The 27,624-nt window shown below is 41.0% G+C and overlaps 3 protein-coding genes across 3 annotated transcripts; 1 reads left to right on the forward strand and 2 right to left on the reverse strand.

Moving 5' to 3' along the window:
- Positions 1–406: 406 nt before the first annotated feature.
- Positions 407–7,720, forward strand: pks1 (polyketide synthase 1; the record flags this gene model as incomplete). The annotated part of the gene is made up of 6 exons (XM_084341118.1): positions 407–464; positions 545–698; positions 772–932; positions 1,026–1,229; positions 1,956–2,137; positions 2,225–7,720. 6 exons carry the CDS (start codon positions 407–409, stop codon positions 7,718–7,720), a joined length of 6,255 nt encoding a protein of 2,084 aa, XP_084197244.1.
- A 3,470-nt stretch (positions 7,721–11,190) lies between these two features.
- LOC311249803 (phenolphthiocerol/phthiocerol polyketide synthase subunit C-like) lies at positions 11,191–19,382 on the reverse strand (the record flags this gene model as incomplete). Its single annotated transcript, XM_084341119.1, has 6 exons — positions 11,191–16,743; positions 16,875–17,056; positions 17,190–17,396; positions 17,626–17,786; positions 18,702–18,855; positions 19,325–19,382. The coding sequence occupies 6 exons, from the start codon at positions 19,380–19,382 to the stop codon at positions 11,191–11,193; spliced, it is 6,315 nt and encodes a 2,104-aa protein (XP_084197245.1).
- Positions 19,383–21,612: 2,230 nt separating this feature from the next.
- rdh12l (retinol dehydrogenase 12, like) lies at positions 21,613–26,780 on the reverse strand. Its single transcript, XM_084339873.1, has 7 exons — positions 26,626–26,780; positions 26,245–26,360; positions 24,271–24,426; positions 24,084–24,188; positions 22,878–23,087; positions 22,537–22,729; positions 21,613–22,172 (listed from the first exon to the last, which is right to left on the reverse strand). The coding sequence occupies exons 1-7, from the start codon at positions 26,637–26,639 to the stop codon at positions 22,070–22,072; spliced, it is 897 nt and encodes a 298-aa protein (XP_084195999.1). The 5' UTR covers positions 26,640–26,780; the 3' UTR covers positions 21,613–22,069.
- Between the last annotated feature and the right edge of the window lie 844 nt (positions 26,781–27,624).

Raw genomic sequence — 27,624 nt, forward strand, 5'->3', positions numbered from 1 at the left:
CAGGTTGCAGTCAAAATGAAGAGTCAGAGGACTTTGAAGTCTGCTAGTTAGAATTAGAGTCTTAGTACACAGTGTGTTCTTTTGTTAGTCTGCAAAAACAGGAACAAAAGCGTATTCACTGCTCCCTTTGAATGATCTTAACTTACAGTGTATTTAGTTCCAGATGAAGCCAACTGAGATGCATAAAGACAGGGCATTGTTGTGCCCCCTTCTCCCTTTCCATTGATGCCTAGGACAATGTTTATAAAGGGTGGGAGCTACAAAGGCACCAGTTCTGACAAAAGACAGCAAGCAGGACTGAACATTACGCTTCACTATGGAGAGGCTCGAAATTTCACTTTGGCTTTTTATATAAAATAACAATAACAGGTCTCCAAAGCAATTTCACCAGCATCTCAAAGGAACAATGGAGGATGCAGAGGATGACATAGCTGTAATCGGGATTGGATGCAATTTCCCTGGAGGTAAAATGAAAGCATTATGAATTTCACAGAGTTGATGTTTCTTTTTCACTTGTTTTAAGGTAATTATCTATTTTATTTAGGTGAGGGGTTGGACAATTTCTGGACGGTTCTGTTGGAGGGGAAGAACTGTGTTGTGGATATTCCAGCAGAGAGGTTTGACACCACTTTCTGGTACGACGCTGATGATAGTAAACCAGGAAAGACACAGACAACCAAAGCAGCTCTTATAAAAGGGTAAGCAGATTAAAATGAAGTGCTATTCCTCTATTGAATATCAATTATGACATGCTATTTTCATTTTTTGCAGGTTTAATGAATTTGATCACAAGTTTTTTGGCATTACTGAAGCAGAGGCTGATTCAATGGACCCTCAGCACAAACTGCTCCTGCAGTGTGCCTACAGGGCGCTAGAAGATGCAGGAGTGGCGATGGAAAGCATCAGTGGAAGCAGAACTGGAGTTTACATAGGTGACCGATATCGTTCAATGACACATTTAAAACTCTAAGAGATTTCATCATGCATACATTGTGACATACTCTGCTTTTCTAATGGTGTTGCAGGTCTGATGAACAAGGACTACGAGATGCTCCAAAGTAACAGTTCCACTACAATAACCCACTACAACTGCACTGGGACGGCAATGAGTGTGGCTGCTAATAGAGTTTCCTTCACCTTTAATCTCACCGGACCTTCTTTTGCCATCGACAGTGCCTGTTCTTCATCTCTGGTGGCCCTACATTTAGCCTGCCAGGCTATGAAGCAAGGTATTTGGTTCAATTTATATAATTTAAGTTTAATATATCAAAAAGATTAACTAATATTATCCACAGCATGTAAGGAAACAAGCGTTCAAGTGTTCAAGTTTCATGGAAGACATCTATGTACTGTGATGCAGAGGTCTACTTAAGTTAGCATGCTAACCGGCTATCTCCAGCCTGTCCTGTCTCCAAATACTACTTTGTACCGCACAAGGCAATAGTCGGATAGCCCCCCTAATTTCAGCTGAGAGATATATGTAAACAAAATAAACTCACAAAATGATAATAAGGAAATATTTTTACACCTATTTTCCTTACTAAACAGAAAAATACAACCGTCTAAATTCAACTTTCTCTCTTTTACCGAACTAATATGAGCTTGTTTGCCATGTTAACTCATAGTAAAACTCACTTTTTCACTTTTTTGATAGAAACAAAATTAAACTCACCAAAACAGCCTCATTTGTCTTTCCAAAATCCCCTCTGGTTTGATCTTTTGTGGCTTCATGCCCCCCTTGTCCCAAACTGCCGTGTTCCTTGATCCCTGAAGGCAGCTAGTAAGGCCACTTAGCTCCACGGCTAACTGAGCTACTTGCTAACAGAAGCTAGTAGCTGCAGCCAAAGATAGCTGAGGCATAGAGAATAGTGAACAGCAGTTAGTGGCAATGCTGCCTCCAATAATTTTTAAACTTAAAATGTTCCATCTTTTATTTCACTTTCTATTTCAACTAGGAGACTGTGAGATGGCTCTGTGTGGAGGTGTCAGCTGTATAATAGAGCCAAAAGTGTATGTTGCTCTCAGCAAGGCCAAGATGATCTCACCTGAAGGGACCAGCAAACCTTTCTCCAGCAGAGCAGATGGCTATGGTAGAGGGGAGGGCTGCGGCATAGTTCTCCTGAAGCCTCTGAAAAACGTAAGCAAGTATTCTGTTTTTTTACATTAATTTCACTTCATTAAAAAATGATGTACAGTGTGTGACAGTGTGACTTTCTATAAAAAGGCTTTAAAAGACTGCAACAAAATATGGGGGATCATCAGCAAAACAGCCGTCAACCAAGATGGTCGTTCAGTCACTCCGATCACCAAACCATCCATGACACAACAAGAGGAACTCCTGCGAAGAATCTACTCAGAGTCGGACCTTGCAAATGTCCAGTACATCGAGGCACATGGGACAGGAACCCCAGTAGGAGATCCAACGGAGGCAGGAAGTATATCTAACATAATTGCTAAAGCCAAACCTCCTGGTTCAGAGACTCTCCGGATCGGCTCTGTGAAGAGCAACATTGGACATACAGAATCTGCAGCTGGAGTGGCCGGACTCATTAAGGTACTCCTAATGATGAAGCATGCAACCATTGTTCCCTCGGTTTTCTACTCAGAAGACAGTGCCAGTATAGATGTAAAATCTCTGAGGATGAATATTCCGATTAAAGCTGAAAGATGGGAGACGAATGGGTCTTTAGAAAGGGTTGCTGGGATCAACAGCTTTGGGTTTGGAGGCACAAATGCACATGCGATTGTAAGAGAGTACAGACAGATCAACGTTCCCTCACAGATCCCAAAAGGCTGTCCAAAACTCTTTGTAATATCTGCAGCCTCTGAGAAATCATTGATCCTATCCATCACTGACACCCACCAGAGGCTTTGCAGTGACAAAACAGTTGACTCACAGGCACTGTCGTACACTTCAGCATGTGGAAGGAGTCATGTGAGACACAAATATAGGAAGGCCTTCCCAACATCTTCCCTCTCAGAGTTAGAAAGTCAGCTGACATCTACATTGAAAACCAAGTTTGAGTCAGTAAGGTCTGACATCCAGGTGGTCTTTGTGTTCTGTGGAAATGGGGTTGCTTACAAGGGTATGTGCAAGCAGCTCATGAAAGAGGTTCCTGTTTTTAGCGATAAGGTCAGAGAAGTTGAGAATCTCTTCAAGAGCCATCAAAGTTTCAGCATCAGTCAGTGGCTTGCTGGTGAGAATGACAATGATGGTTTCAGCAAGCCAAATGTCGTTCAGCCTCTTCTTTTCGCGGTTCAGGTTGGCATTGCTGCTCTCCTAAAGCATTGGGGTGTCAAACCTGATGCCGTGCTCGGACACTCTGTTGGTGAAGTCGCTGCTGCTCACTGTTCTGGTCTCCTGTCTCTTGAGGATGCTGTGAAAGTATTGCACCACCGCAGTACTCTCCAGAGCAAAGTCACAGGAGGGAAAATGCTTATCGTTGGTAATGTAGCTGTAGAAAAGGTGTTGAAAATCCTTCCAGAGTTTTCTGGAAAAGTTTGTGTCGCAGCGTTCAACAGCCCCCAGTCCTGCACTCTGTCAGGGGATGCGGATGCTATTAACCTCCTCCATCAGAGGCTGAGGATTTTCTTTACAGAGAAAAATATCTTCCTCCATGAGCTAGATGTTCCAGCAGCATACCACAGCCATATGATGGACCCTATTCTAGATGACATTGAAAAAAGTATTGATCCTTTGGTTGGCAATGACAAGAACTGCAAACTTTTTTCAACGGTGACTGGAGACAGTTATTCTGATGGTGACTTTACAACAGGCAGGTACTGGGCAAGGAACATCCGAGAGGCTGTTTTATTTGAACAAACACTACGTGCTGTGACCAAAGACAAGCAGTCAAGAAGAAATGCAGTCTTTGTGGAGATTGGACCTCGAAGGGCTCTTCAAAGAAACATACATGAGACTTTGGGAGATAACGCCATAGTTCTTTCCTCTGTCCAGCCAGGGAGAGATTACAACACAATCTTATCTACCGTGGCCAAACTATTTGAACTGGGCATCAATGTGGACTGGCATCAGCTCTACAAGTGTTGTGAGACATTGCCCACAACTTTTCCAGTCTATCAGTTCGACAACACAAAGAAAGAGTTGAATTTTGAAGCTGTTAGAAAAGCTAAAGAATCATCTGCTTTTTATCCTCATACGCTCATATCCCAAATAAAGCAGGGTGACAAAGAGTACACATGCGACCTCTCATTAGACACTGCATCATATCTGTGGGAGCATAAAAACAAAGGTGTTCCCATTGTGCCAGGTGCATTGTATGTCGAGCTTGCTTATGCATCAGTGATGGCAAGTTTAAGGCCAAAGAAACCTGTTTCTCTGATCCAGCTCAGTGTAAGATTTGAGAGCCTGTTTACACTTAGCTCAAACTGTAATCAGTTGAAAGTGACGCTGGATCATGCAGAGAATGAGGCTTCATTTAAGATACAGTCTTCTGTCGCAACACATGCCTCTGGCACATACACATGTACAGATGGCACACCACTGTTGGAAGAACCAACCGTTTGTCTTGACTCGATTTCCCAAAGGTGCAAATCGGTTATGAGGAGAGAAGAGATTTATTCAATTCTCTCTCAAGCGGGATTTGAATATGGCTCTGTCTTCAAACAGCTTGATGATGTATATTTTGGAGAGGAATTCAAGGAAGCTGTGGCAACCATTCAAGTTCCCGATGAACTTCTGAAACACCTTCATGACTATTTCATTCACCCTGTGATATTGGACTATTTCTTGCAAATGACTGCTGTGGTAGCTATCAGACAGCTAACAGTCAAGCAAGGATTCCCCTCAGCTCTCAGTAGTGTAGTCATATCAGGACCACTACAAGAGGAAATGGTCATGTACTTACGAGCCACACAAGAGACTCCAGACTTCCTTGAGGTATGTGGTAGCTTTTGCACCACAGAGGGTCGTGTACTAGTGGAACTGAAGGGTGTGAGGATCTCGTTTTTGGGCAACTGCTCAAATGTTCTTCTGTCTTGGTTCTTCCACAATGAAATCAATGCAATTCCTGTGAAGAGAGACTTACAGAGCTGCCAAATAAAAGCAATAGTTTTTGTAGATGAACTTGGCATTGCTAAAGGACTCCGGCCATACATACACTCAGAGTCAGTGCTTGTGGAGAGCAAAGAGCATTGGATGGCAGACCAAGTTCGAAATGTAGTGTCCCATGCACTGAACACCAATGAGGATTTAAAAAATGTTCTCTTTATTTGGGGTGTTGATGATCTAAGTCACTTATCACCTGAGATGACACTGGACTGCTTGGTGTCCTGCTGTGAGCTTTTTCGCCAGATTGTTTTAGCCTTGAACGAGAGCAAACGCTCTTGGACTGTCCATGTCATAACCTATAGGTCGACAGAAACAGTCGTGGACCATGTCAATCCTGGTTTTGTGCTGGCTGGTATGACAAGGGCTTGTGCAGCAGAGATGGTAGGTCTCTCTTTTCACCTGATTGATCTTGCTTCTGTGACCAGTGAAGACATTCAAACGTTGGTTCAGGTAATAAACACCTGCAAGCAACAAGAGGTCATGATCAGCAAAGGGAAAGCATCAACAACAAGAATAGCAAGGACCCCGATGAAGGAAGGTGGTTTAAGTGACACTGATGTCGACTCAGTTAATGTGAGCGACTTTGCTCTGCTGACATCTGATCCATACAGAATGGCTCACTTATCCGCCATCCCCTTCGAAACAAACATAAATCCTGTCCAAGAGAAGTCAGTTGAGATCCAGTTAACTAACTTGTGCGTGCATTCGTCTGACTACTTTCCTGTCACCGCTTCACATTTGAACTTTGGCAACACAATGTATTGGAACAAGCATACGTCGCAGAATCACAAGCTTCTCGCTTTAGATTTTAGTGGCATTGTCACCGCTGTTGGGAAAGATGTTTCTAATCTAAGAGTGGGAGATCACATTGCTTCATGTTATCCAGTCGCTGCTACTGCAAAGACTATAATACCTGAAGCAGCGTGCTACAGCACAAAGAGACTCCCATTTCTGAAAGAGACTCCATGTGTTTCCTACTTCATACTAGCATGGGAGATCCTGCAGAGAGTGCTGTCTAAGGTGAAACAACAGCAGAGAAAGCTGCTCATTATCTCCTCCAGCTTAGCCTCTGCTCTGATGAAAGTTTTGGCTCTGACAGCAAACAGGTCAGGCTGGAACGTTTCCTCTTGGCCACATTACAGACGACAACTTTTACATTTTGATCAGAGCCTTGCAGTTGTTTTTCTGCCCCCATTTGATCACACTTGGCAGGAGTTGTATGACAGTGGAGGACATGACAGACACTTTATTTTTGTATGTAGCAATCAAATGTCATCCTCGCTGCCAGCAAACATGTTTGCACTGAAGTGTGAACACATGCATGTACATAAAGTTGATATGGCTAATGTTCTCCAGAGAGCCAATCTGCAAGAAAATAACAGGAGTATCTCTAATTGGCTGATGTCTTTAGGCTTTGATACAGCATCTCTACCTTTAAAAAGGGAGACTCTTCAAGTATCAAGCACAAAGGAGCCTCAGACCAACGCAGATGCTGAGTCCTACTTCACAACAAAGACTGTGCAACAAGTTGTTCTGCATCACAGAGAATCTGATTGTCCAGTGTCTGATATCCCTTTGCTGACAAGGCCTGGACAACTCTTTAAACAAAACTGTGTTTATATTGTTACTGGAGGGCTCTCGGGTTTGGGGCTTGAGACATTAAAGTTCATTGCCCATAATGGTGGAGGTTGTATTGCAACAATGTCAAGAAGTACTCCGACTGATGAAATGCAGTCTGAAATGGAGCTCCTCCAGAGAAGATATAGGGTTAAAATCATGAATGTCCAATGTGACGTTTCTGTGTCGATGCAGGTAGTTGATGCAATCTCAAAGATTGAACACAGATTTTCTTCTTGTCCAATCAAAGGAGTGTTTCACAGTGCAGCAGTATTACATGATGCGTTAATCGAGACCCTTGATCAGTCCCTTTTCCGAAAGGTGCTGCAGCCCAAAGTGAGTGGAGCTCTAAATCTTCACTATGCAACACTTCACAAAAAACTGGATTTCTTTGTTTGCTACTCCTCGATCTCTTCATTCATTGGAAATCCCTCACAGTGTAACTATGCAGCAGCCAATTCCTTCCTCGACACATTCTGCCATTATCGGAGAAACCTTGGACTTGCTGGACAGTCCATCAACTGGGGTCCTTTGAACCTTGGTCTCCTGTTGAACAAAGACCATTTCCAAAAGTTCCTGGAGGCAAAAGGGATGATGACAATGGATGTGTGTGACATTCAAGAGGCGCTTGAAAGGTGTCTTCTGATGAACAGACCACAACAAGCCATATGCAAGTTCAACTTCAAGAATCTTCACATTCATGTACTTTCCCAAAATGCGTCTCTCAGAGAGCGGCTTTCAGCTTTAGTGGAAATTGAGCTAAAAGATGATGCAAGTAATGAACTCAAGGATCAGCATTTGTCTTCCACACATGGAAGTCTGAGAACAATTGTGAGTGACATCAGCAATGTTAGTGTAGACGAGCTGCACGATGACTCAGCTCTGTGTGCGCTGGGTATCGACTCGATGTTGGCCATGACTCTGCAGAATAAGATCTTCCAAGAGACAGGTGTGAATATACCTTTGGTTAGAATATTGGACCCCAACAGTACACTGACCACTTTGGAAACTATTGTAATGAAGAATGAATAATTACATGTACTGTACTACATCAAAAATGCTTTGAATAAAAGTAAGTCAAGGTTTTGTGATTGTAAGCTAATTTTAGTTTTTTGTACAGGGACTGCACTTCTGTTAGGGTTAGGGTAGCCGTCAAATGTGTTATGTTCGGGTTGCTGGCGGACCCAGAGGCAGAGACAAGGAGAGGAGTTGTTGAGTAAAAGGTTTATTTTTATAAGGGATTTTGACGAAGACGAGGGCAGGCAGGTGAACAGGTTGAGCCAGGAGCCAGAGTGGAGTGATCTCACTAGGTTCCCAGACAGGAGCAGAAATCATAGGTGAGCAAGTGCTTGTTTACAACCCTACAATAATCTTTTATAGTTACTAAGTATATTATATAGCTGTGGTTAGACTGACATCTTGGCACATTTCCAACTTTTTAAATACAGTGCTGTACTACTTTCAGATTTTTGATTATAATGTGTATATTTATGTTGTTAAGTTAGGTTTTCTCTGGAATATCTGTAAAATAACTGTGATTGTCAGTGTACTTTTGTTACATTTACATTTCCTGGATGTGTTGCTATTCAGCTGACACTTTTTTTTGCTTAAGTCTTGTTGCAAAACAGCTTATTAAATCACAAAATGAGATAGCAATAAACAAAAGCACTGATGTTATGTTTTAAGTATTGTTTAAGTATAAGTATTGTTTATGTACCCAAAGCCTGATATAGCTCATATCTTCATGCCATGGAACACAACTGTAGTGTCACTATTTGGGTGTTGCACTTACACTCAATGCTTAACATTCAAATTAAAATGTATTTCTGTCTAAAATGACTTTCAGATGGATTTTTGTAGCTGTACATATTCATTTGATTTTGTAATACTGACGCACAGCTGCATATTTGAAAGTGTAAAGAAAAAGAATAGGCCTTCAAATTGACTTCTTGTGTTGTAAATTGCAATTGCGTAATCTGCATGAAAGAAACAATTGTAAATTAAAGCTGCAAGCAGCAATGAACAGGCCCTCGCCCCCCCACGTACGTCGGGCCGTGGCGCCGACGGAGGGCAGACGCAGAGGGCAAGTTTGTCCACTATGTGGCCCTAGAGCTCACCCATCAATTATATGTCATGTTGTAATGTATGATTTGGAGAAAACAGCCTGTGAATGTCATGTAAATTGGATGATGTTTGTCGTCACAGCACATAGCTGAGCGAAAGATAGCGCCTCAGTAAGCTTCTGTCAGAAATGCATGTATGTGTATGTGTGAGAGAAAGTGTGTGTGTGTGTGTCTTTTGGTTTCACTTCTGTTTTGTTGTGCTTGCTTTCATTGTGTGAAGCTCTTTGTGCTACATTGTAAATAAATGACGTCTGATTGATTGATATCAGGCTGACCCACAACACAACATAGCCACCTAGTGGACAGTTTGTGTCCAACACACACCACACATTGACATGGCTCTTGCAGTGGCCAAGCATTGAAAGTTCAGACTGTCATGCCCACCAGGAATAACGTAGGCGAAAGCTTTTTACAACTTTTCATCATCAAGGTATGAGGATGAGTCTTAGTGACTGTGAAGTCTGTGGCGTTAAATCTGTAGGGCAAGTTAATTAAAGTTCGAGCCATGGAAATGGGTGGAAATGGCGGCAACATCTCAACTTTGAACCAAAATGGCAAACTTCCCGTTGGACTGAGGTTATGGGTCCAAGAGGCTTTTTTGTGCGTTTGGTCAGGATACTTATGCGTGCCGAAATACGTTAGCATATGTGCATGTAGGAGGCGGGGCTTCAAGTTTGACAAAATGGCCACTGTGAACCAAAATGGCCGACTTCCTGTTGGACTGAGGGTTTTGGTGCCGAGGGGTATTTTGTGCGTCTGGTCATGATACATATGTATATCGGAGGCAAAAGCTTTTGACAAGGTGTCATCATCAAGGTCTGAAGATGATATTTAGTGAGTGTGAAGTCTGTGGCGTTAAATCTGTAGGACTAGTGAAATAAAGTACAAGGCGTAGAAATGAAAAAAAATTAATGGGAAAAGCCATAAGGGGGCGTTAGGGGGCGCTACTGAGCTATTGTTCTGCACATGAGGGCAGTTGTGGTATCGATTGGTGAGTCTGCGAACATCCTAAAGTCCCGAAAAATGCGTTGGAAAAATGAAAATCGCTGCACGCCATTCAAGATGGCCGACTCCCTGTTACGGCAGAAATTCTGACAAAAATACTTCCAGCCTAAATCCTTGAGACCCATGACCTCTGTAAATTTCAAGATGATCCGAGAAAAAGTTTGCGGGGACAAAACGACGTTAGGTGGCGCTATGGAGTCCCCTGGCCACACCCACCCCCAATCATTTTGAATTATCAAATTTTTCACCACATGTGATGTATGTTCCGATTTTGGTGAGTTTTGGGGTATGTTAAAGCCGCCAAAAATGCGATCTTGTGGATGGAAGGGTCCTCGCACGAGATTCGTGCTCGGGCCCGAATAACTCAACCTTATCAAGAGCACAGATAAAATGGCAGATTGTTTTATTGCTCATAAAAAGGCAGAAAATAAAAGCAATAACATGTTGCTATGACAAGTGTTAGAATTCATTGGTATTACATTTTAAAACAACAGCGATGGCCATTAAAAAATGCTACATTATCAAAAAAATACAGTATTTTACAATTGCTGCAATATGCCAAATATCTGTCCATCTATAGCCAAATCATTTCTTGATTGAGAGGATATATATTGTAGAAGAAGATCATTGCTAAAAACATGAACAAAATGATTACTGCATCTGTGTTTATGTTATTTGCATGTATTTCCTTGTGGTGGCAACATGCACGAAGAGAACAATGTCCTTGTCCACACAGTGTGATAAATTAGTGGTCAAACAGCAAATGGCTCAATAATCATATAAGCCCCAATTGAAGATTTATGAGACATGCCAGAATACTGTATCACATGCTTCTTTCCATAATCATAAATGTGATAATCAACATCAAAATTGATGAGCTGGCAGTGATAACAACTGACCATGACCTAACAGAGGTGAGTGAATGTAAAACAGGCAGATAAAAGAAGGTTGACGGTAGCATTATGTGTACCGAAGCCTGTGGGACACTTGAAAAATTACAGATTAGTTTTAAAGTTTATTAAACATTACTAAAGTAATAAAAAAAGAAGGTACTTAATTAACAAATTATTCGCAACTAAAAAAAATACCCATCCATTTCAAATTGAGCATGTCTCCAAAAGAGTGAGTAAAATAATATGGTCTGTAGTAAAAGTGAAATACCAAAATGAACCAAAACAATAAACAGAGCCAAAAATTTACAAAAAAACCCAACAAAATTGACAAAAAACAGTATGAACGTGTGGCATTAACACAAGATTGCTGTTCTATTACAATGACCCTCATAAAATACAAAGAAAAACATTTCAATAAAGCAGTATTGTGATGTTCTGATAACTAAACGTATTTACATTTCTGTATGTGCATTTGTAATGTTTACAATCTAGTAGAATCACCCTTAATGACTGCGACTGGAAGAGGCTCTGAGTCCTCGCTGAAACTTTCACCTTCACCTCCTTTGCTCAGTATATCTACTACTGTTGACAGCGTGGCATTGGGATCCAATAGTTTCACCAACGGCACATTGACACCTCTCCCCTGAAAGATGAGATTCTGCAGAGTCATGGCCTGCATGGAATCGATGCCTAAAGATGAAAGAGGTGAATCATCTTTCAGCTCATTTCTGTCCGTGCCGATGGTCTCACTGAGCAGAGAGATGACGTACTCTCTAGGTGAAATAGACTCAGCTTGTTTAGTCTGAGATTCTGTCTCTTTGGTTTTTTGGAAAGCCTCCTCTACCAGTGCGGACAAGCGCAGGGTCAAGGCCACATTTTGAGAGAGGATGTTGTACCTGATGTTTCTGAAATGAAACCTGCAAACAGCCTGTTGGGGTCGATCGATCACAAGGCATTGCTCCAGGCTTTTATGAATCTCAGCCACATCCAACACCATCATCCCCTTTGCCTCCAGAAACCGCTGCATGTGTTCCTTGTTCAAGAGGAGGCCGAGGTTTAGAGCTCCCCAGTTGATTGACTGGCCAGGCAGCCCGAGTTTGCGCCGGTACTGACAGAACATGTCGAGGAATGTGTTGGCGGCTGCATAGTTTGTTTGGGATGCGTTTCCCAGAAAAGCTGAGATGGAGGAGTAACACACAAAGTAATCCAGCTGACAGTGCTGTGTTGCATTGTGCAAATTCAGCGCACCATTTACTTTTGGTTTGAGAACTTTCTCATAAAGAGATCTGTCAAGGGTCTCAATGAGCCCATCATGCAAGACAACTGCACTGTGAAACACTCCTCTGATTGGACGACCAGCGAATTTCTGGCCGATGACACTGATGACCTTGTGCACAGACTCAGACACAGATATGTCGCACTCCATGGTAGTGATGTAGTTTCCACACTGTTTCTCCACATTATGTATCTCTTGCTGCACATCTTGTGTGGGCTTGCTCCTGGAGAGTATAACAACGTTCTCACCCCCTTTCTGTGAGATGAACCTGACGGTTTCAAAGCCCAGACCAGAAAGCCCACCTGCCACTATGTAAATGGCTCTCTTTCGGAAAAGCTGTTTCTTTGTTGGCAGCAGAGGAATGTCAGACTGCGGACTGCTGGTTTCTTTCTTCAGAGAAACAACAGCCAGCGTCTTCGAGTTGAAGTATGATTGTTGTTTCTTTGAATTAAGGCTCTTGATTCTTTCAGATTTCACACCCTGCAAGATGAAGCTTTCAAGAGCAAATTTCCTACTTAGGTTCAAGGACTTCAGCCAGTGATAAATGTGCGGTCTTTCTGCACTCAAGGATCCCTTTTGCAAAATGACCGGCATCTGAATTGTCTGCACACGAACACTTTCCTTCACACTTTGGAACACATCCTGAGCAAGCGAACACTGGGTCTGAGTTTCACAGATCAAGACAACATGTTGGACACCTGGGAAGTTGCAAATTTTAGCAATCAGAGACTCATCAAATGGAGGCAAGAGGACAAATGCATCTATTTGATTGGCATCTACAAAGGATCCATTGCAGTTGGTGCCAACAACCACATTCCAACCTGACTTGTTAGAGGTGAGTGCCAAGACTTTCACCAGAGCCGAATCAACCACAGACGATACGATTCCAAGGTTATGTTTGGTTCTGGGCAAGGTTCGGTGCAGGATCTCCCATGCTAGCACAAAGTAGGACACACAGGGTGTTTTTTGAAGGAATGGGAACCGCTTGGTGCTGTAGCACACTTCCTCTGGAACTCTGACCCTGCCCCCTGCCACCACAGGATAACAGGAAGCAACATGGTCTCCCACTTTCAATTTCCTGACATCTTTACCAACTGCTGTAACAGTACCGCATAAATCAAGAGCCAGGAGCTTGTGGTTCTGTGTTGAGTGTTTGTCCCAGTACAGTGTCTGGCCAAATTTCAGATGTGAAGCACTGACAGGGAAGTAATCAGATGAATGAACACATATCTTAGTGGGCTGAATTTCAACTGATGTATCACTTAGTGGCTGGACCTCCTCCTCAAAGTGAATGGCACTCAGTTGAGTCATCTTATGGGCATCAGCTGTCTGAAGGACGTAAGGCTTAGACGTCATAGTGTTAAAACTGGCCTCTGAACTGTCATTGATTTCAGGCGGAGTATGGACAATGGAAGGTTTCAGAATCAGTCCATCTTTCACCACCAACTCTGGGTACTTGTCGCAAGGACAAGATCTTAGGAGCTCAGACAGAGCTGAAATGTCCTTAGCTGAGACAGTGCTTATGTCAATCAGCTGAAACGAAAGATCTGGTATCTCTGCGGCAAATGATCTGGTCATGCCAGCGAGAGCAAAACCTGGACTTATGTGGTCCAGTGTGATGTCCGATGAACAGTAGGTGACCGCTCTGATGGCGTTCGGAAAGCGGATTCGCTTTAGCTCAAGGACTATTTGGCGGAATGTCTCAAGACAGCTTGCCAAAGTCTGCAGGACAACATCAGCTGACAGAGAAGTGAGGTTCTCTTTGCCCCACAAAAACAAGACCTCATCAAAGTTTTTCTCAATATCTGTTATTTTGAGATTTGCCAACAGAGAAGGAAACCCATGGCTCAAGATATCATTTGCATGTGTGAAGGAAACATACCTAGACCCAGAGTCCAGATGTTGTTGAAGGCCTTCAGCGATCCCTATTTGGTCACAGAAGACCAAGGCCCTGGGCGGAGTAGCAGATGTGATGCCTTCAGGGACGACACTAAAGGCATTATGGTAGAAATACTCCTCAACCACATGAGAGCGACTGCCAAGGTACCTGACTATCACATTTTTAACCTCAACCAACACTCTTCCTTCTTTATCTGCAAAGCAACCACAGACCTCAAAGTGATTAACGCCCACATCAATCGCTCTCAGATGGACAATCATCTCATCTTGCAAGGGTTCAAACACGGTCAAACTTCCTATTTTGGCAGGAAATCCTGGCCTACCTGCAAAAATGTGCTCTACTGCAACTGGGAGGAGCTGCATCAGAAAATCCAGCACAACAGGATGAATGCAGTAGTCATGCAACTGAGACTGCAGTTCATCTGGGACTGTGACAACTGCAAAAGCCTCCTTGAGATCCTCCCCATAGTGCACATTCCCCTTATTCTTGAAGACGTCTCCATACTGGAAGCCTCCTAAAGCGAGGTACCCATAGAACTCCTGGGAACTCACCACTGACTTGCATCTTTTGTAGATGGAGGGTATTGAAATGCACTGCTCCTCAATCAACCTCTCTTTCTTTGAAACCACTGTGCCTGATGCATACACTGCAGATGGGGAGAGTACCGTGAACTTAGTTTCTTTCTCCATTTGTTCTAGCTGCACCTTCATTTCTGGTGAATTCTGGGTTAAAACAAAGGGGCTGTGAAAATTGACAGTGAGCTGTACTGAGCTGAGCGGCACTTTCGGTTTGGCGGTGGCCATGAATGCGGCTAAACCCAACTCAGCGTAGAAGGCACCGGGGATGATGGAAACATCATTGTGCTTGTGCTCTTTCAGGTAGAAAGAAGAGTCAGACTTCAGATCACAGCTGAAAATGTTGCTTTCACTTCCTGTCTGACAAAGAACAGGATGATTACTTGCTGTGTTTTTTTGGGCTCCTGCAAGTATAACATCTCTTTTCGAACAATCGAATTGGTATTTCGGGATGGGTAGTGGCATTGTCTCATGCCCTCTGTAGAAGGTGTTCCAATCTACGTGGACACCCAGTTCGAACAACTTAGAAACAACAGACATTATTGTTTCATGATCTTTCTCTGGCTGCACCGATGCAAGAACAGCAGTGTCATTACCCAGAGACTCCATGATGTTTCTCTGCAACGCCCTTCTTGGCCCTATCTCAACAAAGACTGTGTTCTTCTTTCCTTTAGTTGCTGACCTCACTGCCTGCTCAAAAGCTACTGGCTCGCGAATATTTCTAGCCCAGTACTCCCCTGTGCAGAAATCACTCTGCTGGACTTCCTTGCCTGTCACTGTTGAGAACAACTCTGTGTCGAGATCATTCACCTGTAAGGAGCCAATTGTCTCATTGATTTCTGGCAGAATTGGGTCCATCATGTGGCTGTGGTAAGCAGCAGGGACATCCAGTACACGAAGAAACAGATTCTGACTGTTAGCGGATGTGCTCAGCTCCTTATGGAGGCTCTCAATTGCATCTGCATCACCTGAGAGGGTGCAGGACTGCGGGCTGTTGAAAGCAGCAAGGCTAATTCTACCAGAGTATCGAGGGAGAAGAGCAGTTACCTCTGATACGGCCATGTTGCTGATCACAAGCATCTTCCCCCCAGTGACTTTGCACTGGAGAGTGCTGCGGAAAAAGATGACTTTTACCGCATCTTCAAGAGACAGGAGGCCAGAACAGTGAGCGGCTGCAACCTCGCCAACAGAGTGTCCGAGTATTGCATCGGGCTTGACACCCCAGTGTCTGAGCAGGCAGGAAATACCAACTTGGATAGCGAAGAGGAGTGGTTGGATGACATTTGGTTTATTGAAGTCACTGTCCTCAAACTCACTCTCAAGTGCGTCCAAGATGTTCAGCTTACTCAGTCTTTGGAAAAGCTGTGCAATCTCTTTGATCTTATCTTTGAATACAGGCTCCTGTTTTAGTAGCTGCTTGCACATGCCATGGTAAGTGACACCATTTCCACAAAAGACAAACACTAACTTTGGATCTGAGTAGGATGGGCTAATGTTTTTGCCTACAGTGGCACTTAACTTCTCTTTAAGATCAACTACAGATGAAACCACGATGGCCTTTCTGTATTTATGTTTCAGATGGCTCCTCCTACATGCTGATGTGTATAACAGAGACGCTAGGTCAACTTTGCTACCTTCCTCTAGCTGTTTAATGGTGTCTTCCATCATCAGAGTAAGAGATTTTTGTGAATTTGCTGACAAGACAAAATACCTTGCCTGTTTCTCATCATTCTTTCGCTCAATACTTGACTGTTTGTGCTGTTTGACGACAGCGTGTACATTTGTACCCCCAAAGCCAAAGTTGTTCACGCCGGCAATTCTTGCACCAGAGGCTTCCCACTTTTCTGCTTTCGTGGGAACTTTAATGTTCAGGGCTTTGGCATCTACACTTGCAGTCTCTTCAGAGTAGAAAACTGAGGGAACAATGGTCTCGTGCTTCATCATTAGAAGAACCTTAATGAGTCCGGCCGCCCCAGCTGCAGATTCTGTATGTCCGATGTTGCTCTTCACAGAGCCGATCCGCAGCATCTCTGAACCGGGAGGTTTGACTTTGGCGATGACGTTTGAGATGCCTCCTGCCTCTGTTGGGTCTCCAACTGGGGTTCCAGTGCCATGTGCCTCTATGTACTGGACATTTGAGAGGTCCGACCTCGAGTAGATACTTCGCAGGAGTTCCTCTTGTTGTGTCATGGAAGGTTTTGTGATTGGCGTGACTGAGTGTCCATCTTGGTTGACGGCTGTTTTGCTGATTATCCCCCAGATGTGGTCGTTGTCTCGAATAGCCTGTAAAGCAACAACAGAACTAAAATGAAACATCAGTGGCTATTTATCAACATTAGTCTGATATCTGATATGGTCGGCTGTTAATAAAAAGAAAAAGGAAAGTGTTGCATTTTTATGACTGATATTCTGACCTGTTTCAGAGGCTTCAGGAGAACAACACCACAGCCCTCTCCTCTACCGTAACCATCTGCTCTGCTGGAGAAAGGTTTGCTGGTCCCGTCAGGTGAGATCATCTTGGCCTTGCTGAGAGCAACAAACACTCTTGGCTCTATTATACAGTTGACTCCTCCGCAAACAGCCATGTCACAATCACCTGATAAGATAAAACATTCATGAATCATAATCTCACCTCATATTTTAAATTAAAACCACAGTGCCAGGGCACGGCTTTTCAATTAGTTGCTCTAAAAAATGTCAGTGACTTTAGTCAGACATACTGTACAGACCTTGTTTAATGGACTGACAGGCAAAATGAAGAGCCACAAGAGATGATGAGCAGGCACAGTCTATGGACAGCGAGGGTCCAGTGAAGTTGAAGATGTAGGAGATCCTGTTTGCTGCGAGACTCATGGCGAGGCCTGTGCCAGTCCAGTGGTTGATCACACTTGGGTGCACGTGTGAAGCGTTTGTCTCATAATCTCTGTTCATTAGGCCTGCAATAAAAGAACCATAAAACCGTTACGAAAACTACAAATAAACTGGGTGTTACCGCATGAAGATTATTCAGAGATAATTCAGGCAACAATAGTAAAAATCTGATGGAAATTCAAATTGTAAAGAAGAAGATCCAGGAGAAAATACTGGAATTTAAGTCAACATGAAACACGTTTTCCTACTATTACACCAAACTTTAACAGTAACAACACATTTATACTGACTTACCAACAAACACTCCTGTCCTGGTCCCACTGGCCTTCTCCATAGGAATTCCAGCATTTTCCAAAGCCCTGTAGGCACACTGAAGGAGCTGTTTGTGTTGAGGGTCCATTTGTTCCACTTCACTGTCGCTGATGCCGAAAAACTTGTGGTCAAATTCATTGAACCTGAGAAAATTCAAAACCATTAGGTCTTATGAACAGATCATAATTGAATACTTAAATTGTCCAAAAAAAAGTCAAATAACTTAACCTGGTGATGACAATAGTTTAAAATGAGCAAATCTGCAATGATTAATTGACTAGTTGACAACTTTGGGAGATTATCTTGAGCTTTGGGAAACATTTCTCATCATTTTCTGACATTTTATAGACCAAACAATTTATCATTTAATTGAGAAAACAATCAGCAGATTAACTGACGGTGAACCTTAACCTGCAGTCTTTCATTGCACAGCAATATAATTTAAATGAATACAGGTAAAGCACAGACACTGTGAAGGGGGCTTTCCACACACCACTTGGTTTGTTTCAAATACCAAAGTGTTAAGTGCGTCTAGATCTGAGGTTTCTTTTGAATGTGAGGAAAGCCCCTTCTTCATGTTTGATAATCTAAAATCACTTCTATCACGAGTTAAACCCTTTTTCTATAGTTTCCCAATTCCCATTTTTCTACATTAGAGTGTGAAAGATGAGTTAAGGAGTCTCACGACCTGAGGAAAGAAGCTGCTCCGTAATGATCAGTTAGTTTTAAAGATCATATATATTGAAGAGAAAATGGGATTTACGTTTCTATCCATAAATATGTTTGTCACCAAGAACATACCTTGAAGACTTTTGGATTAATGTCCCAAAAATGTTCAGATGTCTCAAAAATACAGAAATGGTCTGTTTTCATTTACCCATTACCCACATAAAAAAAATAAAAAAAATAAAATGTAGAGTGGCCCAAGCCAAAAATATTTATCTTTTAGAGACATAAGACAAAGACAAGTCAATAAGACTATCTTAAACACATATTTACAAAATACATTTAAGTAGGGCTATCTTAAGAAGTTTTTTCATACGGTTTAAAGGACATACCCGTCAACGAGAGCAGCCTTGGCCGTGCGGGATTTACCCGGTTTGCTGTCATCGGGATCATACCAGCTGGTTAGGTCAATCCTTTCTTTGGGAATTGGCACAGAACAGTTTTTTCCATCCACCAAAACCTTCCAGAAATTGTCAAGCCCTTCTCCTGCTTGGAAACATATATAAAGTACAGAAGAGCTCAATTGTGGTACTATAAGTTGTAGTAGATAATCATACTGGTGATGTTGTTAAACATTTTATAGCTGCACAATTTCCCTGATTTGCAAAGACAAAGTTATCATGAAAAGGGTATAAATTTAGCCATAGCATCCCAATTGAACAAAATATACATCCTTTTTAGGATTACAGGGATTCATTTTTACAAACCCTGATGGTCGTAAGAGGTTGTATGTCTGAAGTGAAAACATTTTTCCATCCAATAATGTTGAAATGATGCACATTGTTGTTTTCTTGTAGTTTTCTGATTTTAGATTTTCCATAACTACGTTTCCGGGATATTGTTCATTTATCATATTACACTTTGTGAGAGACAGAGAAATCTGTGAATCTGCAAATTGTCAAATAAAATATTAAGTTAAAAATTGAAATCGAGTTCTCAAAAGCAAATGGCTCACCCCCAGGAAAATTGCATCCGATGCCTACCACTGCAATACCGTCTTCAGCTTCTTCCATTCTGACTGAACATCACTGAGAAAGAAAAATCAAAAATCTTTACTGCATCACCATGTCAGCATCTCTTTTTCCTCCAGCATCCAGGAATAAACGTGTTAAGCATTCTTAAAACTGTGTAATGGGTCCAGTTTTGAAATGGCATACTGCATCCTTACATACCGTTTGACTTTGTCCTCAGTGATGGTATCACTGCCGGACTTGCGGGTGATTCTTATAGCCAGCTTCTTGTCTTTATTAAACATTAATGATTGATTGTATACGTGGCCATGGAGATGAAGGACTTCAGTGCACACATTTATGGCGCCTCGCAAATGATTAGACCAAGTTTAATGAGTACATCAATATGTTAAACAATAGGGGTGACTCTGGGTCTTGTTTCACTGGACCTTATCACACTAATACCCTGACTAACAATCATCCAATCGATCAAGGAAGTCAAGTTTAAAATATTCTCATGGGCAACGTTTTCAAATGAAACCTCACAACTTCATCTAAGATAATAATTTACCGCTTCTTATATTAAGTAACTGTTAAGATGTCTTTATGAGACAACAATTTTAGCATTACTACAATGCATTATGCAACGTATACAACACATGTTAAGTAAGAGTGTGGCCTTAATTTACCGTCCGTGAGCTTTATGTTGCGACGTTAAGATCAAAGTAGATGTTGAAAGATGCACTCTCGACCAATCAGGGAAAAAAAACTCTCCAGATGTTTTTTTTTACTGTAACAAGTAGACTCTCTTCTTCTTTCCACATTCAAAGATATAATGGCCATTAATAACAATGTATGCAAAATATCTTAGGTTTGCATGTTCTTATGTTTTGCAAATAAAAATCAGCCAAAGATCACTTTTATAGATGTTTTTACACCAAAAATTCACTCAAAGGTGCTGTGTTTGCTTTCATTTGTACTGTAGCATTTGAACTATTTTAAATGAAATACCTAAAAAACAACCAAAAAAGCCTCACTTTATATAACATGATTTTGTTCTTGGTTTGATAATTTGGCCGATGAAAAGATTTTCCAAGGACGCCATGTGAAGCAGAACCTGGTTATCTTTTTATCATTGTTTTATTGTCTTTATCAACCCACCACAGTCAATAACAGATCATTCGGTGGCATCAAAGTCGTAAACTGCGGTTGACTTTATTGTGCTCTATCGAAAAGGTCATAGAGGTAATGTGTGGGCGTAAGTGTAACTGTTGGTAATAAAAGAAATCATCTGGATCAGAAAGAAACTTGACTATAACTGAACCTTTAGATTGATTTTGAAACAGCAATAATGTAGCAGCTCAACCAGTTAAATCACATTTGTTGACAGACGCTAGCACGTTAATCTGTATTCTGAAGGCAGGAAGAACCTCCACCCTGTTTCAAAATGACTGACTCGTTCATTTTAGGCACAAATTGAATGCTCACAAGAACAGGATTTAGTTCTCTTATGTCCTTGAGATGCTTGAGTGACACTTTTTCACTGTAAAGGTGAGCAACTCAGCATCAACAGCAGATATTGAACAAGAATGTGGTGCAGACTTTTCACATTTTCTGTTGTAAATAAGTATGCAGTTGGACACAAATGTGTTTCTTGTGAGGAAATCTTGGCAACAATTGGTTTACAATAGGAGTAACATTAATAAACATTAGTTACTGAAGTAATAAGCATGAACTAACTAGTCATTTAACACATAAGCAGTGTCTAGCGATCATTTACAAATGGAGTTCATGTAAGCTAAGGTACACAGTATTTAATGGTTTGTAAAAAATACCATTAATATTGATTTATACAGTAATAACCATCAATTATGGTACAAAATATCAGTATATGTTTAAAAAGATGTAAATTAACATTTAACAGTTTATTTTTTATAAAAGTGTATAAGGGTAGTCACTGTCCACTGTCCGTCCTCCATCTTACCGAGTAAGTGGACAAGTGGACCGTGCACTGCAAACCCTTAATAAACGCTAACAAGAGACATTTGTTAATAGTTACTCAATGCTAATTATTCTATCAACTGTAAATGCTTATTACTATACCAACAGATGTCAAAAGCATCTTAATGTTAAATAATGTGTAAATTAATACCTCCGTTAATGTGTAAATAATTACCGCACATTATTTAACTATTAATTAACCGTTAGTTGATGCTTATTAAGGCTTTAAATACTGTTAATTTGTATACATTGAAATATCAAGGATGTGCAAGTAGGGACAAAAACAAAAGGATGCAGTGCAACATTGAGTTTAATTTGAGAAAATACAGGTACAGAAAAGATTTGAAACATGTAATATGTAAACATCTGTAGTATGACTCATTAGAAAACAGTTTTAGTCTGCATTATTCTACAACTTTATCCAAGTCTCCACTGCAAAACTGTTCAAAAAAATAACTGAAATGTATTTAATACTTTCTTCAAATCAGAATCGTAAACTTCATACAGATTATATGCTTTGTGTTTTTCTTAATTATAAGTAGTGCCACGTTGTGTAAATATGTATGTTAGTAAGTAAAACAATCCATATAAGAAGTGTTAGAAAAATAAGTAGCTGTAAGACAACTCATGCTGAGATAGTGTCTTGCACATTATTTCTTGGCAGACAGTAGTGAAAGAAGTTACAGTATATTGCACCGTTTAGTAAAGACACCCAACAGACAGAAGCGACGGATTTTATGTCGAGTGCCTCATTCCCACGTTAACGACAGCAGCTGACAGCTCAGATCCCACAACTTCTCTGCAAGGTCGTCGTTTTTACCGGCCGTTGAGCACTTGGCAGGAGCACAGTCACTGTGAGCAAACACAGACAAGGTGAGCAACTTCAAATTGATCTCTTTCACATGTTCAGTGTGTTCTTGCATGATTCACTGCATAATAAGTTTAAGGTTCAGTTCCTAAGGCGGGGAAGTGAGATGCATGTCAATGCCAGGTGTGAAGTGACGGACCTAAAGCTGTCCACTTGGGATCGGATCACTCAGGTTGACCAAATGTAGACGTGAAGGGTTGCAAGATGATTAACAGGATTAAAATGAAATATGATTGGTTTTCCAGGCCTTTAAACATTATTCAAAGAAATCAATCTGAGAAGGAAAAAAAAACAACTTTCATTCTTGTTGATATGGAGTGAGAGACATGGCCTCGAAGTTTATTGTACCTGTAGTATCCACCAGTCTGATTCTCTAGTGATGGCTCCACAGCGCAGTAGATGGTCGTCTGAGCTCCCTGGACTGAGTTTTTGGTGAATGGACTGACCATCTTCATGACGAACTGTTGAGGGCCACTCAGGTGACGCCATAAATCTGTCTGGACCACTCCGGGGTGGAGGGAATAGGTCGTCACACCGGTGCCTGAAAGACAAATCAATTACGTTGTTACTATACAACATGAATGAAACAGTATGTGTGCAATACCTGAATATCTGACTTCTGTTACAATTCAGGATACAAGACGCATTTGAAATGGCTAAAATGACTCAGGGATGAGTAAAATGCACACCTTCTAGTTTCTTAGCCAAAGTGTGGGAGAAGAGGACGTTGGCTAGCTTGCTCTGAGAGTAGGCTTTGCTCTTGTCGTAACTCTTCTCGCTGTTGATGTCCTCCAGGTTGATGGAGCCCCAGGAGTGAGCCATGGAAGACACAGTGACGATCCTGGCTGGAGCCGATTTCTTAATCAGGTCAATCAACAAATATGTCAACAGGAAGTGACCTAGACAACAAGGAAACAAAGTTTGTTGAAGCAGAAAGAGGATATTGTAGCAAAACAAATCTTGTTTTACATTTCCAAGCTTGTTTTTGTGTAATCCTGCTGACAAACCAACCAACAGGGTGAAAACATTCTCATCCTTGGTGGACGTAATTAGACCTCTGTCATTTCTGATAAAAAAATCTCCGTTATATTACCTCCTTCCTCATTTGAATTTATTCCTACATATAGGGTATTAAAAAAAATCTTGTCTGGCAGTGTGAGAAAAGTGTCTTTATGTTCATCAAAAAGAAAAACTGCATGGATTTTTTACCGACCAAATGTATTAGTTATTAAAAGTGTCTTTAAAAATGTGGTACTTTGTAACTTTGGCAGGGACAAATGTTCTGATCGCAGGGTGATAATAGGTCACTTTATCTGACATATTTGCCTTATCAGAGAGCAGGCTCTAATACATCAATCAATATTTAACAGCAGAAGGATATTAAGTACAATAGAGGGCTATATACAGGTGAGTGTGAAAGGAATAGATGTAAAATCCCCTTTAAACTCATCTCTCTTTCTCTGTGTATGAATGTGGTTATAATTTGAGCTTTTAACATTTCCAAAGTAACAAACAAAACATTTTTGCAGCAAAAGTTAAGCACTGTTGCATTCAAGCATCTAGAATGAACACAAGTTGCCAACTGCAGGGGCAAGTCTGCCTCCTCATGGACGTTACATGTAGGTGTGGGAGGTGTTGAATGTCCTGATCACTCCCACTGCAGACATAAAAGCAAACCTTGGACTAAGAGTAATTAAGTGATGGTGGCAGTCCAACCTGACAGATAATCAAAATTATTGGTGTTCCTCTGATACAAAAAGGGCCAACTATCTGCAAAAATTCATATAAAATGGATTTTCTAAACTATTGAATATGAAAAGTATATGTTATTAATGATAATTTAGGTGTTAAATACAGATTTTTAACTCCTTAAGCGACAACATCGGTTTATTTACCAAAGTGATTGACACCAATCTGCATCTCAAAGCCGTCTGCTGTTTTCCCGTAAGGACAAACCATCACACCAGCATTGTTGATGAGGATGTCGAGTTTGGGCTCATCTGCAAGAAAACATCAAGAAGTCAACTGGTGCAGCTTTAACATCCCTTTATGTGTTCAGCTCTCTGAGGAACAACTGTTAACCTCTGTTGATGGCTTCAGCAAATTCTCTGATCGACTTGCTGTCCGACAAGTCGAGTTTCAGGCAGGAAACATTTTGGTTGGCTGAGCGTTCGATGATTTCTTTCACAGCGGCCTCTGCTTTCTCCATGTCGCGACACCCCATGATGATCTTTGCCCCTGAGTGGAAAAATAAACAACATTTAAAAGACATCAGCATAAGCAATGTTTGCATACACATGCTGGTTTTGTAGTGTGCACTCACAGACATGCATGTAATCTGGGTGAAGAGCGCCCCCTTGTGACATAATGTTTACATGATGTGTAGTAGATTTAGTAAAGTGGAATTTAGAAAGAGAGTCTCAACCTGGTCAAAAAGAAATGAGCCATTATTTCTACAATATTTTACAATTTGCTGGGTTTTAACAAGGTTTCCCTTGTTGTGATTTCATGTCAGTGAACTGTGTGAAGCAGCTGCATGAAAAATGAATAGTTACATTTAATAAAATAATTTAAAAAAAAAAATTCTCATAAAGCAACCACAGGATTTAGTCTCTTAACTACAGGTTCAGCTTAACAAGAGATGAAATAGTTTCATATTAGAAATGTATTTTCTTGATTCCCCTGCCTGTCCAAAGTCGAATATTCAGCTCTACAGATAATAAGACTTTGTAACTTTTCATTAGAGCTGAATATCAAACTCTAATACTGACTGAGTACAGACTGACATGTGCCACTGAGCACTGAGGATCAAAAACTATCAAATTCCAGTGCAGAAATGTTTTGTGGACTATGAAACTTCACCTGACAACATAAGTAGATAATGACTGAATTTTCATTTTTGGGTGAACTGATCCTTTAAGTCTTACAATAATTTGATATTTCATGGTTTAATTTAGGGCTGCCCAAAGTGGGGGCTTTGCCCTGTCAGACATCTCTAGCAAAAACTTTAAATAAAAGTAATAAAAAGGAAAATATATTGTGAATCGCTCTTTAAATAGGCCTATCTAGGATCCCTAATTGTAATCTGGTGACAATTTGTGCATGAAGTCAGTCAATTAATGGAACTTGGGATCCTTCTATGGAAGCTCTGAGCAGCAAGTGAAAAAAGGAGCTTCAAGATATTATCCTGGCAAACATTTTTTCATCTGTTCTTCTGTCAGAAGCGCCATTCACACTGTACTTTCAGTGCGGGAATCATGCGCCGATTCTCCGCGTCACCGTCTGTGTGAAAGTTACAGATGCGGAGAGGATGCGGCTCTGATCCACCTCCGGAGGTATCAGAGCTGCAGCAGAGGCGAGCCGGCGTCTGTGTGAATGGAAAAGCCGGAGGCGCGGATCACACAGGAGAGGAAACTATTTTGATTAGACATAAGAAATGTATCGCCAGATTGTTTTCTTTCACTCAATTGCCTCACTGGGCTTCCATATGGGACCATTTTGCATCTTCACAACACAACACAACACAACACAACACAACACAACACAACACAACACAACACAACAGGTGCTTGGCCCATGGTCCACCACTAACTTTCAATTTTGGCCCCCAAAGAAAAAGTTGGGCACACCTTTTCCAGTCACAGTTTCTTGTATAATAGATTTAAAAAGCCTAAATTCTAACAAATCAAACATGTAAATAAATTGAAATACAATACAATTAGTTATTTATGTTCCTTTTTTATGTGAGCATTTGCCGTTAAAGCTAGAATTGCCTGAACGTCTAACTTTGTCTTTAACGATTTCTACTGTATATCCTTCCAGGTGCTGTTGTGTTGTCACCGCAGAAACCAAGGTATCCAACCAAACCAGAAACCAAACCAGAAACCAAACCATCATCTTATCTGAAGAATGTCAAATAATGCTCCACCCAATTTGGGATTGGTATGACAACACAAATGTGCACGTCACAATGACAAAGCACATATCAGAGGAGCATGAGGTGTAAATTCAGAAGTCAAAATTCAAACTGTATCCTCAGATTTCAGTCAGACCAACCTCTCGTAGCCAGGTCGAGGGCTGCCTCTTTGCCAATCCCAGTGTTGGCACCAGTGATGACCACAGTTTTGCCATCTAGCTTTGCAGTAGACGACCAGGGACCAGAGAAGAGATTTCTAGGGTGTTAAGAAATCTGTGTTACTTCACAGCCAGCAGAACAGGGAAGCAAAAACACACCCTCCAAAAATACATAAAAATAATAAAATAAAAAGCTTGTTTGCTGTCAACTAAAGGAAGAAAACAAGTGTGTAGCAATTAACTTGTCAATAAAGTTATTCAAAATTAAGCTAGCTATCCACCTGAGCATAACTGATACTACATAATTATTAGCAGCAGGCTAATTATGAGTATTTCCATGAATGTAATGTACAGAGTCCATACCTTAAAGACTGCATCTTGACTTTACTTCAGCTGTCAAGCGTTGGCTGTCGTCAAAATCTGAAAACAAACCTTTAATCCCTCATTCAACAGGACCAAACTTCTTAAAAAAATAAACGTCGCTACATTGAAAACTGGCGATGCGGAAATGTCGTGGGGTAATTACACTTGATAGGCAGGGACCTCAGCCAATCAGCGGCGACTCGATCGCTCTCGGAGAACGCTGATTGGCTGAGCGTTGTGTTTGGGTCCGTCCTCTGTGTTGTGGGTGTTCGATTAGTAATACTGTCGCCGCCGGAAGGGTGGGAAGTGGGGTGAAGTTGACAGAAGCTGTTATCTGACAATTAGATAAAGAAACTGGCAAGTCAATTAGGACAGAGGGCTTTCTGACCACTATTAATCGGCAGTTTATTATTATTATTATTATAATTATAATAATAATAACGTTTATTATTGTGATTTTCCCATTAACAGATGCCACATCTGATAAAGGGAGAGCCACACGTAAGTCAGAAAGTGATGATGACTGTGACTATCACAAGTTTTGTTATTTATTATAGACATTTATTTTATTTATAAGCGTCTTTGCTACTATATTTATTACATGCATGTATATTCTTGATGACCCCAAATGACCCCAACACGATTTAATTATAATATTGTCCTTTTTTCCCTAATAAGCAGTTGATAAATAGTAATAATAATAGTAATTTCTTTAATATATTTCCAGGAAACTTCCAACTGGTCTCTGCTTTTAAAACTAGTTTATGTCCACTAAATAGTAGTGAGGTATTTATTAACTGCTTGTTGGAAAATAGAATATTATTATTGAATAATATTGGGATAATTTCCCATAAATATTGAGGTAATTATTGTGATGAATTTGGGGAGTTATTTCAAAGAAATCTCAATTATGTTACTTGGTAAGAGATATTTATGATTTTAAATTATTAAATAAAATAAACAACATATGTGTATTTTTTAAAACGGCAGGGGAAATGA

This window comes from Pagrus pagrus (genome assembly GCF_965226575.1).
Source record: "Pagrus pagrus genome assembly, chromosome: 20".
Lineage (NCBI taxonomy): Eukaryota > Metazoa > Chordata > Actinopteri > Spariformes > Sparidae > Pagrus > Pagrus pagrus.

Coding starts and splice junctions, on each gene's coding strand:
- rdh12l (XM_084339873.1), bottom strand. Junction 24,427..26,244: donor CCTCGACCTGGCTACGAGAG/GTTGGTCTGACT, acceptor TTTTCCACTCAG/GGGCAAAGATCATCATGGGG. Junction 24,189..24,270: donor TGCTGAAGCCATCAACAGAG/GTTAACAGTTGT, acceptor GTTTTCTTGCAG/ATGAGCCCAAACTCGACATC.